The 14,550-nt window shown below is 44.1% G+C and overlaps 1 protein-coding gene across 2 annotated transcripts in view; it reads left to right on the top strand.

Moving 5' to 3' along the window:
* Window positions 1-14,550, top strand: part of RAB2A (RAB2A, member RAS oncogene family) — a 130,228-nt gene that overhangs the window by 76,614 nt on the left and 39,064 nt on the right. For both annotated transcript variants that reach the window (XM_073583949.1, XM_073583950.1), the window contains exon 6: window positions 7,847-7,958. In XM_073583949.1, coding sequence (XP_073440050.1) covers window positions 7,847-7,958 — 112 coding nt within the window. The remainder of the gene's footprint in view (window positions 1-7,846; window positions 7,959-14,550) is intronic.

Raw genomic sequence — 14,550 nt, 5'->3', positions numbered from 1 at the left:
GTTGTCTCTGCATTCCATATCAACGAAGACATTGTCTTACCCTCGTTTTGCCCGGCACCGGTCCATAGGGTAGAAAAGGCATTGCACACCCTGGATCTGGTAAGAGCCCTTAGGAGATATGTGACAAGGACAGCGCCATTCCGCCAGACAGACTCTATTCGTGATTCCAGAAGGGCGGCGGAAGGGACTCGCTGCGTCCAGAGCGACTTTGGCCAGATGGGTTCGTCTGACAGTCCAAGAATCATATCAAATCAGTGGCACGCCGGTTCCGGCAGGGATCAGGGCACACTCGGCTCGAGCAGTGGGTGCCTCATGGGCACTGCGACACCAGGCTTCAGCGGAACAGGTGTGCAAAGCAGCTACCTGGTCCAGTTTGCATACATTTGTCAAACATTATAACGTACATACCCAGGCATCCTCGGATGCAAGCCTGGGAAGAAAGATTCTCCAGGCAGCAGTTGCGCACCTCTAATCAGGGGCGCAAAATAGCATGGATTGGGTGAGCTAAGATCCCGCCCAGGGACTGCTTTAGAACGTCCCACAGTCTCTCTGTCCCCCAATGAGACGAAGGAGAAACATGGATTTTTGTGAGTACTCACCGTAAAATCCTTTTCTCCGAGACGCTCATTGGGGGACACAGCACCCACCCTATTAGCCAGTTGGCATCTGTTTATTTTGAATTATACAAATCCTTATGTAAGGATCAGGGTGGTCCCTTTTTCAGACGTGTAATTTCTTGCCTGAGTTTAAGGCGCGTTCTCCTACTGCTTATGCACTAAACTGAGTTACGCCCGGTCTGGGGGCGAGGGTGTATGCGGCGGAGGAGGAGCTAACTCTTTTTTTGTATACTTAGTGTCAGCCTCCAGACGGCAGAAGCACACACCCACAGTCTCTGTGTCCCCCAATGAGCGTCTCGGAGAAAAGGATTTTACGGTGAGTACTCACAAAAATCCATGTTTGACACAGTGCCCTGTAGGTTTGGATTTCTTTTTCCCTTAATAATAAAGACCTTCATTTAAAAACTGCATTTTGTGTTTACTTGTGTTATCTTTGTCTAGTATTTAAATTTTGTTGGTGATCTGAAACATTTATGTGCAATGAACATGCAAAAGAATAGGAAATCAGGAAGGGCCAAACACTTTTTCACACCGCTGTAAGTGTTTATGGATCCTTATAGAATTATCAAAATTGGCAGAAAGAATTCTAGTGACCAAAAAGGTTAGGATATAAAAGGACATAGGGATGTCAGAGGATGAATCCCAGGTTGAGATCCCATCTCCCCTTCCCCTTCCATAAGCTAGACTGGAGAGCTATTAATGAGGGTTTATTAATCTGCGTTATTTACATGTAATGCTATAGTGCTCAAATCTAAAGGGGTTTAATCATGTCTTTGATTAATTTTCCCTATGGTGCTATTCTGCTCAGCACCGATTTCTGCCAACTCAGAGCAGTCACTGACTGCTCCTGTCAGCGATTTTGCCACTCCCAGTGACCTCACATTGACAGTTCATCTTCCTCTCTTCCACTCTCATCTATTGAAGGGCTGTCCCTGCCGATGTCATGGTTATTGGCAGCTTTCTTCATGCTCTCTAACTGCAGGGAAAGACTATCAATCAACATGAGGTGGAAAGTGAAGCCCCGTTGACAGAGCAGACCAGAAGAAGAGGAGCTGCTCTGTTCATGTGAGGTCAAATTCAGCAGCAGAAACGGTGTCAGGAGCAGTCCGTGACCACTCTGGAGTCAGCAGAGATCGGCGCTGGCCAGAACATGTAGGTTATTGGCAACTACTTCCTGTAAGTTCTTAGTCCCATAGGGAAAAATAAGCAAAGTCCCAAATAACCCCTTTAAAGTGTACCTGTCATCAGGATTTTGCTAAGTAAACTATAGGCATTGTCAGATTGGAGTTTTTAAACTGATTAAAATCATACCTGGGTTGAAAAAAAGTCTTGTGGTTCTTTTCTAATCTGTGACTTTTTGAGTTAATGAGATTCTCGTGCATTGGGGCAGGACTGTGGCCATTTTTTTTTTTTTTTAAATGTAACTCCAGAAAAATGGCGCATGCGAAGTAGCATCTATCGCTTGTTGATAGATGCTACTGCACATGCGCCACCGCCATTTTTTTTTTTTTTTTGCTCCAATAAAATGACGCCGGTGACACATTCACAGTAGCATATATCTTCAAGTGATGCTCTTAATATGCGCAAACCCCGCCTACTGGTTGGCGGCGCTTGCACAGATTGAGAGCATCGTTTGCTGATAGATGCTACTGCGCATGCGTCACTGCCATGTTGTTGGAGCAAAAAAAAAAAAATTGGCAGCAGCATTTTGCTGGAGTTCCTTTTTTTTCTTTTTTCTTTTTTTTTTTTTTTTTTTTTGTTTTACCGACCACAATATTAACTGCAAAAGCATTGTATTTAAAATAAGAGGCAGAACTCTGAAGGTTTGGTAACCTGTCATTTAAGCCACAATGATGACGATGAGGCCAGAGCACAAAAAAAAAGTCGCCCACAAGCCGCCCCGAAGTACGGGCATCTTAGCTGAAAACTTCTAACACAGATTAAACAAGAACCACAAGATAGATTTCTTCTACCAAGGTATCATTTTAATCGGTATAACAGTGCAAACCTGACAGTGTCTATAGTTTACTTAGCAAAATCCTGATGACAAGTTCTTTTTAAACCTTTTCAACCCCCAAGGCTATGTGCACATGATGCGTTTTTGCAGCAGTTTTTTATGCACGTAAATGGTCCAAAAACGCAATGGAATACTTATGCAAGGTAATTCAATGACAATCCTGAAGTGTTGTATAACGTATTTTTCGGACTATAAGATGCACCGGACCATAAGACGCGCCCCAATTTTCAGAAGGAAAATAGGGAAAAAAATAATGTGTCAAATGGGGGGTCCGTCTTACAGTCCGAATTCAGCTTACCTGGGAAGGGGTCCGGCACAGGCGGAGGAGTGGTCACAGGGGTCATTCAGTGGTCCAGGCTGGTGCGGTGGCGGCGGCTCTGTGCTGGGGCAGCTGGGCTGGGGCAGCTGGGCTGTGCTGGGCTGGGGCAGGTGGGCTGGGCTGGGGCAGGTGGGCTCTGTGGGGTGAGGGTGGCGGCGGGCTGTGCTCCGGTGCAGGGGCTGCGGTTCCGCCAGCATTTCCTCGAAGCCCGGAGGCCCCCGCACATCCGTTGCTGGCCGCCGAGATTTGAATCTCGTCCCCTGAGATCTCGGAACGAGATCTGAACCTGCGCATGCGCTGTCCCCGGACTGGCGGCCATCTTCCCGGCGTCCATGTTCCCGGAGGCCACCGCAACATGGCTGCAGCCAGCAACGGATGTGCGGGGGCCTCCGGGCTTCGAGGAAATGCTGGCGGAGCCCCCCACGGAGCACAGAGAGCCGCTACCCCTGCACCGGAGCACAGCCCGCCGCCACCACCGCACCACAGTGCCCCGCGGCAATGGCACCAGCCATGGACGGATGTAAGTATATTGCTACCATAAGACGCACCCCCCACTTTCCCCCAAAATTTTGGGGGGAAAAAGTGTGTCTTATGGTCCGAAAAATACGGTACATGATCAGTAAATTTCCGTCCGTATTTGCAGCATTTTGTTTTCTGCAGCATTTCAATTCTTTTTGCGTTTCTGCAGTGTTTTTGACTCATTGACTTCAATTGAGTCAGTCAAATCTGCAGCTAAAACGCAGGTGTAAAAAGGTTTGTGTATTTTCTGCAGATTTGCTGCTAAAAACAATGCAAATTGTCAAAGGAAATTACGTCAGAAGGAGGAAGATTGTGTGGGCGGATAATGTCTGTCTTGTCTGTGTCTGTCCATGCGACGAACAGCCCATGGTGATTGTACTTGGGCATCGTCTGATGGGACTACTACTCCCATCCGGCTACATCTTTTGTCACATATAACAGAGACAGCATGAGCCGATGATGGGAGAATAATCTCATCATCTGGCACCTGTGTTCAATTGTAAAAAAAAAAATCAAAAACATTTACATAATTACATACATTTTCACATACAAAATACATACTCACTGAACGCCTAATCCCCAATGCCCGTGTCTCCTGCAAGCAATCAAAAATAATAAACCAATATATACTCACTTTTTCTCCGTAGTCCATTTAATACCGAGTGTCCCACGGTGAGCTCACCTGGCCTCCGAAGATATACTGAAAGGAGGTAATCGCTCCTGCACTGTATCACTGAGCTGCCGTGAGATAGTTCAACGGAATTCATCAGCTGATCAGCTGCTGTAATTCCATTAGGCCTGTTTCACACTTCCGTTTTTTCAAATCCGTCAAAATCCGTTGTTTTCCGTAAAAAAAACGGATCCGCCATTTTTTACAGGATCCGTTTTTTTTGTCCCATAGACTTCCATTACGGTTACCGCGGATCCGTCAAAAAAAATCCGTTTTTTTAAAAACGGATCCGTTGGCATCCGTTTCTGTCAAAAAAACGGAAACGGATCCGTTTGGCGGACACAAAAACGGAAGTGTGAAACAGGCCTTACGGCACCGCTGCGTGAGAAAGTTCTCACACAACAGTAGTGCCATAAGTGAGAGCACCGGAGCTGGTGAACTCTCACGGCAGCTTAGTGATACACTGCGAGAGCGAATACCTCCTTTCAGTGTATCGCCAGAGGCCAGGTAGAGCAGTCACATCTCCTGATGTGACTGTTCTACACGTGAGATCACCATGGGACACCCCATATTAAGTGGACTACGTCAGACAGGATAGTATTATATGTTGGTTTATTATTTTTTGATTGTTTGACATGAGGGCGTCTGGGTTTAGGCGTTCAGTAAGTATGGTAAATTTAGATTCAATAAAGGAGTCTGTGTCATTATTTCAAATAAAGGACTTTATTATGGGGTGTCTGTGTTTATATACAATATCACTATGGGATTAGTACTGGATAGGGGTCTTATAGACGCCTCTCCATTATTAACCTGTGGGCTTGATGTCACTTAACAATACAAAGGTAACATCAACCCCACAAATACAAACCCTACTTGCCACCGCTACAGGGCAAGTGGGAAGAGCGAGGCTCCGTGCCAGAATTGGCACATCTCTAAGATGCGCCATTTCTGTGGAGGCTGAAAGCTGATGTTTTTAGCCTGGGGGGTGCCAATATCCATGGCCCCTTCCCAGGCTGTTAATATCAGCCCGCAGCTGTCTGCCTAGCCTTTGCTGGTTTGATTTTACAGGGTGGCACCCCATGTCAATTTCTTTCTGGGGTTCCCCTGTAAAGTAGCCAGTAAAGGCTAAGTAAACAGCTGTGAGCTGATATTAATAACCTGGGAAACGTTAAGGCTATTGGCTCCTTCCCAGAATATTAACGTCCGCCGTCGGCTTTCCCTCTGCTGTTCATGAAAATTATGCCGGAGCTCATGCAATTTTTTTTTTTTTTTTCTTAAATAAACAGATATTGCTTTTCACGCAGATTTCTGACACTTGCTGTTTTGTTACAGCATATGTAGGTTAATTATGTAAATGTTCCTGCATAATCTGGTCACCGTGTTTGTGTGTGTCTTTATTTAACTCTTTATGTACCGTTTTATTAATGAGGGTATCTGGCTGACACTTGTTCATTACTAAACCTCGGGCTTGTATTACATACAATATATATAAATATATTCACTTATATTTGTGTGTAAACATTATAAATGTGTACATTCCAAAATGGAGAAGGAAAGGTTGAACAAGGAAATAACATAACATTATAACATTTCTTTTTTTTTTTTTTTTTTTTTTTATAAATAATATATCTTTATTTAGCGCTGGATTTACAAAAACGCGCGTATTTTCCGCTGCGTTTTTCTGCCAAGAGATGCAGAAACCTTGCAGAAATTTCTGCAACGTGCGCACATAGCCTAAAACCAAAGCCACACGTTACGGAATTTCGTATTGCACATTTCACACTAAATCTGGCAATTCTGCAGATTTGAAATCTATACATTGAAACAATGAAACCTTCAGCATTTCCACAATATAATGAACAAGCTGCAGTTTTTTAAAATCTGGACAAACTCCGTCTAATCTATTTTTGTTATAATCGACTGCAGATTTGTGGCATGTAATTCACCCCAAAAGTTTATAGCGGTTTAGTTCTGATAACCCAGCCATGTAGAGGGGTGTCTTCCACTTTTTTGTTGCACCAGAGAATTAAATTAAAACGTTACTGATGTTATCATTTTGTCGGATGTCCACATCTCTGCACAGGCTATTAATAAGTTAGCCGGATATGTCTCAAGGCCTTCCTAAGGCTCTGCATCCATTTAGAAAGTGAAGCACTTCAGACGTCACACTGATCTCTGGATCTGTGCCGCTTAGAAGTTGGTCTCAAGGGGCGAAGTAGATTGAGGCTATGTGCCCATGTAGCAATTCTGAAGCAGAATAAACCTGAGCAGAATCGCACACCCTGCTCCCGGGAAAACGCATGCGTTTTTGACGCGCGTTTGTCAAGCATTTTTGCCCATATAATTGATGGACATGCTGCGTTTTTAATCGCTAAGCGTTTCCGCAGCGGTTAAAAACGCACCATTGGAACAACATGTGCGTTTTTCATTAAAAATCAATTGGATGCTTTTCTTAAGCATTTCTGCAGCAGAATCGCTTGTCTAAAAGCGCTGCAGAAATGCTTAAGAAAAGCTACGTGGGCACACAGCCTTAAAACAAACGTAGTAAGATGTAGTTTTCATATATTTGGAGAAATACTTCCTCAATCACGTCTATGATTTCACAGGCACTTTACAAGGAAGATATGTCACTGACAGCCATCAGAGGAAGATTTTCAAAAGAGATATATATATATATATATATATATATATATATATATATATATATATATATATAAATCTCCAGTGTAGCTGTTCTAAAGATGTGATCCTTTTTATCTAACTAATTAATAAAGACGTCTACCTATCAGGCAGGAAAAGGCACCACATTCAACATGTGAATAACGGGGCCAGCTTTCTTCACTGGCCCCTCAGCACCTCTGCCATTGCTAGTTGGGCTCAGCTGAGCTCTTTAAAGGTATTAGGATAAAAGATGACATGAATGTAGAAAAGCCTATCATGCGGTCCTGTCACCAGGAACTGGAAAATATGTATTTCTTCCAAGTCAGATTATTTTTGTGTATAGTTTGAGTTCATGTAATAATTTTTAGAAAACATACCATATATACTCAAGTATAATTCGACCCGAGTATAAGCTGAGGCACCTAATTTTGCCACATAAAAACTTGGAAAACGTATTGACTCGAGTATAAGCCGGGTATGCATTGTCCCCTCATCCCTATGCTGGTATGCATGGCTCTCCCGTCCCTGTCCTTGTATGCATGTCTCCTTATCCTCTATCCTTGTATTCATGGTTCTTATAAAAAAAAAAAAAAAAAAACATCCTTACCTTGCCTGCACGCTCTCGCTGCATCTCGTTCCCGCGTCAGCAGCTCTCCCGGCCGAGTGATCATGTGGCCCTGCTCATTAAGGTAATGAATACTCACTCCACGCCTATGGGAGTGGAAAGGCGTGAATATTCATTACCTTAATGAGCGGGGCCACGTGATCGCTCGGCCGGAAGAGCTGCTGGCGCCGGAGCGAACGAGATGCAGTGAGGACACGCAGGGGAAGGTAAGTAGGATGTGTGCTGGAAGCCGGCGGCTGTATCTGTGCGCGCTATAAGAAAAATGAATATTCACTGCCAGCGCAAAAAAATGTGCTGAAAAACTCGGCTTATACCTGAGTATATATGGTTAAACTAGCACATATTTATTTTTTATTTTGGATTATAATTCTGTCAACTCGATTTTTAGATCTGTCTGACGTGTACATTTTGTTTGTAGTGATTTAGAATCAAGGAGAGAAGTAAAAAAAGAAGAAGGTGAAGCATTTGCCAGAGAACATGGTCTAATTTTCATGGAAACTTCAGCCAAAACTGCTTCAAATGTGGAGGAGGTAATATAATAACCCGTCATCACGTTGTATCTATTGGACGTTAGTTTACAGTAGGTATTCCCCTCTCCAAGATCCTATCCCAATACGTAGTAGATGTAATAATATTGGCAAATACCCCCAATTAGAATTCTAACCAGTTTTAAATGCTTTGAACACGCACTCACACCTGTTCAAAGCAGTTAAAACTGGTTTCAATCACTGACTCGTCACCAACTTACGATTTTACTTAAAATAATGCTTTGTCCCAATTAATTTGCACAGCACTGTATATAAACCTTGACAGTTCTACATGTCGTTTATTTGTGTTTTTATTATATATTTTTTTCTAATAGTTATATTATCATTTTTATCTTTTGATGGTTTGTACATTTAGTTTTCAACATTTCTAACTGGAGATATTTTCTAATATTATTATTACACCTACTACATATTGGGATCTTTGACATGGGAATATCCTTTTAAGTGCTTGGTTCTATTTATGGAAAATTCCTATAAAGAAGCATTCCTGTGAATATATTTTTTCATGAAATGTGTACATGTATTACTATACTCCCCTTCCGCCGCTTTCTCTGGGATCCAGTGCCGTTCTGCTTCTCTTCTCAGTGATGTCATTACAGTTTAGACTTAGCTGAGCAGAACGGCGTAGGATCCCAGATGAGTGTCTCTACACACCTACACTACACAACACTTAGGCTGTGTGCACACGTTGCAGATTCTGCTATGGAATTTTCCACGCAAATTTTGCTAAATCTGCAGGCAAAATGAACTGCGTTTTACGTGCAGATTTCCCCTGCAGTTTTACACCTGCGGATTTCTGTAATGGAGCAGATGTAGAACTGCACAAAAGAAGTGACATGCTGCAATTTTAAATCCGCACCAAATCTGCGCGGAAAAATCTGCAGCATGTGCACAGCGTTTTTTGTTTTACATATCCTTAAATGGTTCTGTACATCACTTGCAATTCTGCTGCCGATCCGCAGGGCCAAATCTGCTGCAGAACTGCAACAGAATCCGCACCGTGTGCACACACCCTTATGCATGGGAGTGCTTCTTTAAGTCCATTCTGAAGCTCCGGACTGAGAGTAAAGTTACATTTCTTCATTTTTAAAAAGGTTGTCTTGTATATTGATGACCTATCTATTATCTATAAAATAAGTGATCAATATGAAATTTTGGTGGGGGTCTGACTCCCAGCATGCTCAGTGGTCAGCTGTCATCACCTCTGCAGAGTTGTGCAGGTCAGCTCCTACTGAAGGCAGTAGCTGCTCTGCAGTACCTGCCAGCAGCCCCTACACTGTGTATAGAGCTGTATTGTTCCGCTTCATTCACCGTTCACATGCAGCTGATAGGCGTGGGTCCTGCACCCACGCCATTATGTGCTGTTCTAAGGGTAGGTCACAATATAAAAACAGGTGATGATATGCAATGTGACAAGAGCATGGATCGATTATTAGAGCTTTTTAATCCTTAAATAACACCAAAGAGATGCATCCTGTTGGGAGGTGGTAAATCTCCTCTTCTTTGCAATCCCCCCTAATCAGTAGTGCAGAAAGAGCACGTTACTGTGGGGGGGATTGTGATTTCCAGCATTTGTCTGTAGATCTGCAGGTGCCTTAGGGAAGACATGAAATTCAGTGTGTGGGGTGTTTGTGTCACAGATGGAATGACGGCTACGGGCTGGAATATTGTACGCTGTCAGAAGGCGCAGCACAGTGAACGAATAACTGCTTTTCCCATACAAGCCGCAGTGATTTCTGCTTTTGGCAAGTCTTCTGACCTTTTTGACCCATTTGGCTATAACATATATCATCCTCCTGAATGTGCCCACCTTCGGTTTTCGTGCTGAACTCCTGTATGGAGCTTATGTTCCCGGCCCTCAGTCATGAGTCCTGTTCTCTCTATTTTGTTTTTATCTAAGTTTGTCCCTTAAGAGGGTTTTACACACAGCGATATCGCTAAAGCATCAACGATTTTGTGACGTTATAGCGATATTGCTAGCGATATCGCTATGTGTGATACTTACCGCCGACCGGCTCCCCCGCTGTCCATCACTGATCGCGCACCTCCATTTCTCGTCGGGCACTTCCTGCTGGCACCGACGAGTGACGCTGGACGCGGGCGGAGGACGTCAGGATCGCCGCGTCTGAAAGGTGAGTAACGACCGCTAGATCGCTGCTGCATCGCTGGTGAGATCTGCCTGTGTGACGGCTCACTAGCGACCATTTAGGGATGCACCAGCAATCCTGATCGTTGTCGGGATCGCTGGTGCATCGCTAAATGTAAAGGGGCCTTTAGTCATACCAGCCTGAAATGCATAAACTCTATGAAATTCCCTTATCTTTTGCTTGTAATTACCCATGTTTCTTTCTGTTTTTCTTTTCATCCATTTTAAACTTTTTTCCGTTTTTTAACGTACAATCCATACAAGTCAAGAACATGTTTTATTAACAAGGAAAATAAAGTGTCCAGTGGTCTTATTATCTTTTGGATGCAGGCTTACAAGCTGCCATATAATCCTCCACACGGGGTGAGCTGAAGTTACACTCTCCTCATCGGAGAATCCATCTATTGTTTGATCAGCTATTGTATAAGAAAAATAAACAGTAGTTGCAGAATGGAAACAAGGCTTTACGTACCATTACAGATCTACAATGTAGAGTCTACTGGAGACTACTCCTTGTCTGCCCACCACTCTGGCAGCATAGTTTACAAGCACAGGAGGCCCACACCAACCAGCCTCCAAACTAGGGATCCCGTCATAATGGGACTTTGCGGGTTTGAGTCAGCATCATACACTCTACATAGAAGAGAGTTGTGAAGGGGTTTCCTCTCGTTTTCCCTTTAATTGTGCATGTTACAGCTAACCTCAAGTTAGGATGAAATATTCCACTAGACAAAATATAAATTTAGATATTTGAAATTGCAGAAATAATTAACCAGAGTTTTGCTTAATTGCAAGTGGCATCCCATTAATTAGGTACTCAGGAACTTTCCGCTTCCTTACCTTTTTAATTTTTTTTTTCTGCTGCTTCTACAAGGGAGGCTTGGGAAGGAATGTGGAAAGTCAGCCAGCTTAGCAGGGTCCCCCATCAACATGACAGCTCAAGATTAATTAGAAGTTCAGTAATAATGGAGATGCATCTTCTCACCAAGCTTTGGCTTTCCATAGCAGATTTAGCACTTGAGCAAAGCCAGCAGGAGGGTTTTCCTAGAGATTACTACCCCAAGCAGCAATGTGATAGGATTCTGGGGTCACCAGATGGGGGAACAACTACTGGAAGGAGAGCTGCACTGCTGCAGTATAATGGACCAGGGTCCAGCAGCTGCCATCATGTGTATTACCCTCCAAAATTGAGGTCTAGTGGATCATTTGGTTTAGCAGTGAACTCTAAATACATGTCCATTGCCCTCTGCCAGCACATGATTTTCACATATAATGGCGTAGAAAGTGCAAAAGCTGTGACTCCTCATGGGAGGGCCTACCACATCCATGCATTACTCATCAGTCCAATGTGCAAATTGCCGCTTCATAGAGGAAGAGGACTGGAAGTTCATTACCACCTATTGGCTTTAGCAGCTCCAAAACTCCATATTCACCCTTTAAAAAGGGCCTTGCTACATGATTTAGAGCTTAACCCCACCAGAACCTTCATTTGCAGACGCTTGTTTTGGGATGTTTGCCCCTCATCAGTGCAAAGCGTAACTGGTTTGGCTGGACGAGAGGCCTCTGACAGAAGGAAAAAGAAAGCAAAAAAGTTTCTCTTTGTGGAGAATGTTAAGTCGGCACAAGTGGGAAAACTTATTGGCCATACAATGCATCTCTGGAAATTTATATATATGCAAATAGCCTCATCAGAGAAGAAGAAAGGTCGATATGGGCCTTTTTGAAAGGGCCTAGTTAAATGACACGACCATGTAGTGATTGTCACGAAAAACCTTTGTTATGCTTAGTTTGCCCTGTGGTGGCGCTACAGAGATATTGAATGCTTGCTGCGGCTGCAGACACCAACTACAGCTGATCACTGGTGGTCAGCAGAAGGACGTCTTATGATCAGTCTATCAAGGAGCCCATCCATGTAGAGATTTTGTTTGCTTTTGCGGCGGATGTGTATGTGCCTGTTCACCAAGCTGAATTTCCAAGTTTTTGTCTTGGAGTTTCTCAGCTTTTTCCACAAGGTGGCAGTGTAACACACAGAATCTCAAAATGTACCGAGCACCCGTGGCTGCCGAGCCTGTGATGGCTGCAGATCAGGGGTGACATTCACACATTTTCTCACATAATTGATAAATCTATCACTTATGCATCTGTGAAGCTTATAATTGATTAGGTTATTTCTTTCTATAGGAATAACTTGTTTTGGATTTTTTTTTTTATGATCCTCATACGTCTATCAGACTGTAGGAGGATTCTATGTACGTTTACATCTACTACATGGCTTTTTTATGCTATTTACCCTGTGTGATAATGTATCTGTGTTCTAGATCTATTTTCTCCATTTAATTAAGGCATCTTAATATGGACCAGTTGGTTGTACATTGCGCAGTGTCTTGCATAGATCAGGTGGCGGTAAAAGGCATGTGAGGGTTACTGTCATTCCCTTGTGTGGTATATAATCTGAGTCTACAGTACAACAGCCCGTATTTGCCTGACACTATCCCGTACAGTCGTGTTGGACAGCAGATGCCCAAATATCGACGCCCAGTCAGAGGTGAAAGGAGAGATCCTCTATGGAAGGTGCGTATGAGCCTTTTTCCAAAGAGACCGGCTCCAAATAAAGAAATACCTTAGGGAAATCCGGTGATGAATGAGGCTGTCATCTGCCTTCAGTTTCGTGCTAGTATTTCAGCCTCTCACTAATCATGCCGTCTCCATTTTCTGCCTGGTGATCATTTCCGCACCAAGTATCCTGCATCCCGGTGCTTCAGTATGGAGCAAACTATCCGAGCAGTACAAGGCTATATCTGGTTTCTGATTTAGGTCCATATTACATGGCTATGCGAGAAAAGTAGCTACATCTTTATTCCTTATCCCCATCACTGTTTTCCAGAACGCCTGAATAATACTGTCCGCACGTCATTTTCTGCTTCCTTCAGAGGTATATGTTGGGAATATTCCACCAGCCGCCATCGTATGTCCCTGTATAGGCATACGTCTTACATTGCCTCCCAGTGAAGGACTCGCTCACCTATAAGGATATGCTGGTATATACACGCCCAACATATGTCAAGAAATCGTGTCCAAAATAGCGATACATTTTTGGCAGCATCAGATGACCTGTGAAGGATGCCCGAGACCGAATGATTCACTAGTATAAGTACTCGCCTCTTCAATAAGCAGTTTACCGCAGATACAGTTGTTTAAGGGTGCTTTCACATTACGTCCTTGCCCACTTTCAGTGGTCTCGTCAAGACTTATGTCCAAACCCTCCGTGATACGACATGGCTGTGGAGATGGTAATCCAAACCTCTGACTCCTCGGTTTCCCTGACTCCGACTCCACAGCCCTATCTCACTACTGAGCATGTAAAGTGCAGCACAGATTCATCTCACCTATGACCCCACAGCCCTGCCTCACTACTGAGCATGTACATAAAGAGCAGCACAGATTCATCTCACCTATGACCCCACAGCCCTGCCTCACTACTGAGCATGTACATAAAGTGCAGCACAGATTCATCTCACCTACGACTCCACAGCCCTGCCTCACTACTGAGCATATACATAATGTGCAGCACAGATTCATCTCACCTACAACTCCACAGCCCTGCCTCACTACTGAGCATGTACATAAAGTGCAGCACAGATTCATCTCACGACTCCACAGCCCTGCCTCACTACTGAGCATGTACATAACGTGCAGCACAGATTAATCTCACCTACAACTCCACAGCCCTGCCTCACTACTGAGCATGTACATAAAGTGCAGCACAGATTCATCTCACGACTCCACAGCACTGCCTCACTACTGAGCATGTACATAAAGTGCAGCACAGATTCATCTCACGACTCCACAGCCCTGCCTCACTACTGAGCATGTACATAAAGTGCAGCACAGATTCATCTCACCTACTACCCCACAGCCCTGCCTCACTACTGAGCATGTACATAACGTGCAGCACAGATTCCTCTCATCTATGACTCCACAGCCCTGCCTCACTACTGAGCATGTACATAAAGTGTAGCACAGATTCATCTCACCTACGACCCCACAGCCCTGCCTCACTACTGAGCATGTACATAACGTGCAGCACAGATTCATCTCATCTACGACCCCACAGCCCTGCCTCACTACTGAGCATGTACATAACGTGCAGCACAGATTCATCTCACCTACGACCCACAGCCCTGCCTCACTACTGAGCATGTACATAAAGTGCAGCACAGATTCATCTCGCCTACAACTCCACAGCCCTGCCTCACTACTGAGCATGTACATAAAGTGCAGCACAGATTCATCTCACCTATGACTCCACAGCCCTGCCTCACTACTGAGCATGTACATAAAGGGCAGCACAGATTCATCTCACCTACGACTCCACAGCCCTGCCTCACTACTGAGCATGTACATAAAGAGCAGCACAGATTCATCTCA

This window comes from Dendrobates tinctorius, unplaced genomic scaffold (genome assembly GCF_039654945.1).
Source record: "Dendrobates tinctorius isolate UK_male_01 unplaced genomic scaffold, ASM3965494v1 ptg000082l, whole genome shotgun sequence".
In the NCBI taxonomy this organism is placed as follows: Eukaryota; Metazoa; Chordata; class Amphibia; order Anura; family Dendrobatidae; genus Dendrobates; species Dendrobates tinctorius.
This window is presented reverse-complemented; position numbering and strand designations above follow the sequence as displayed.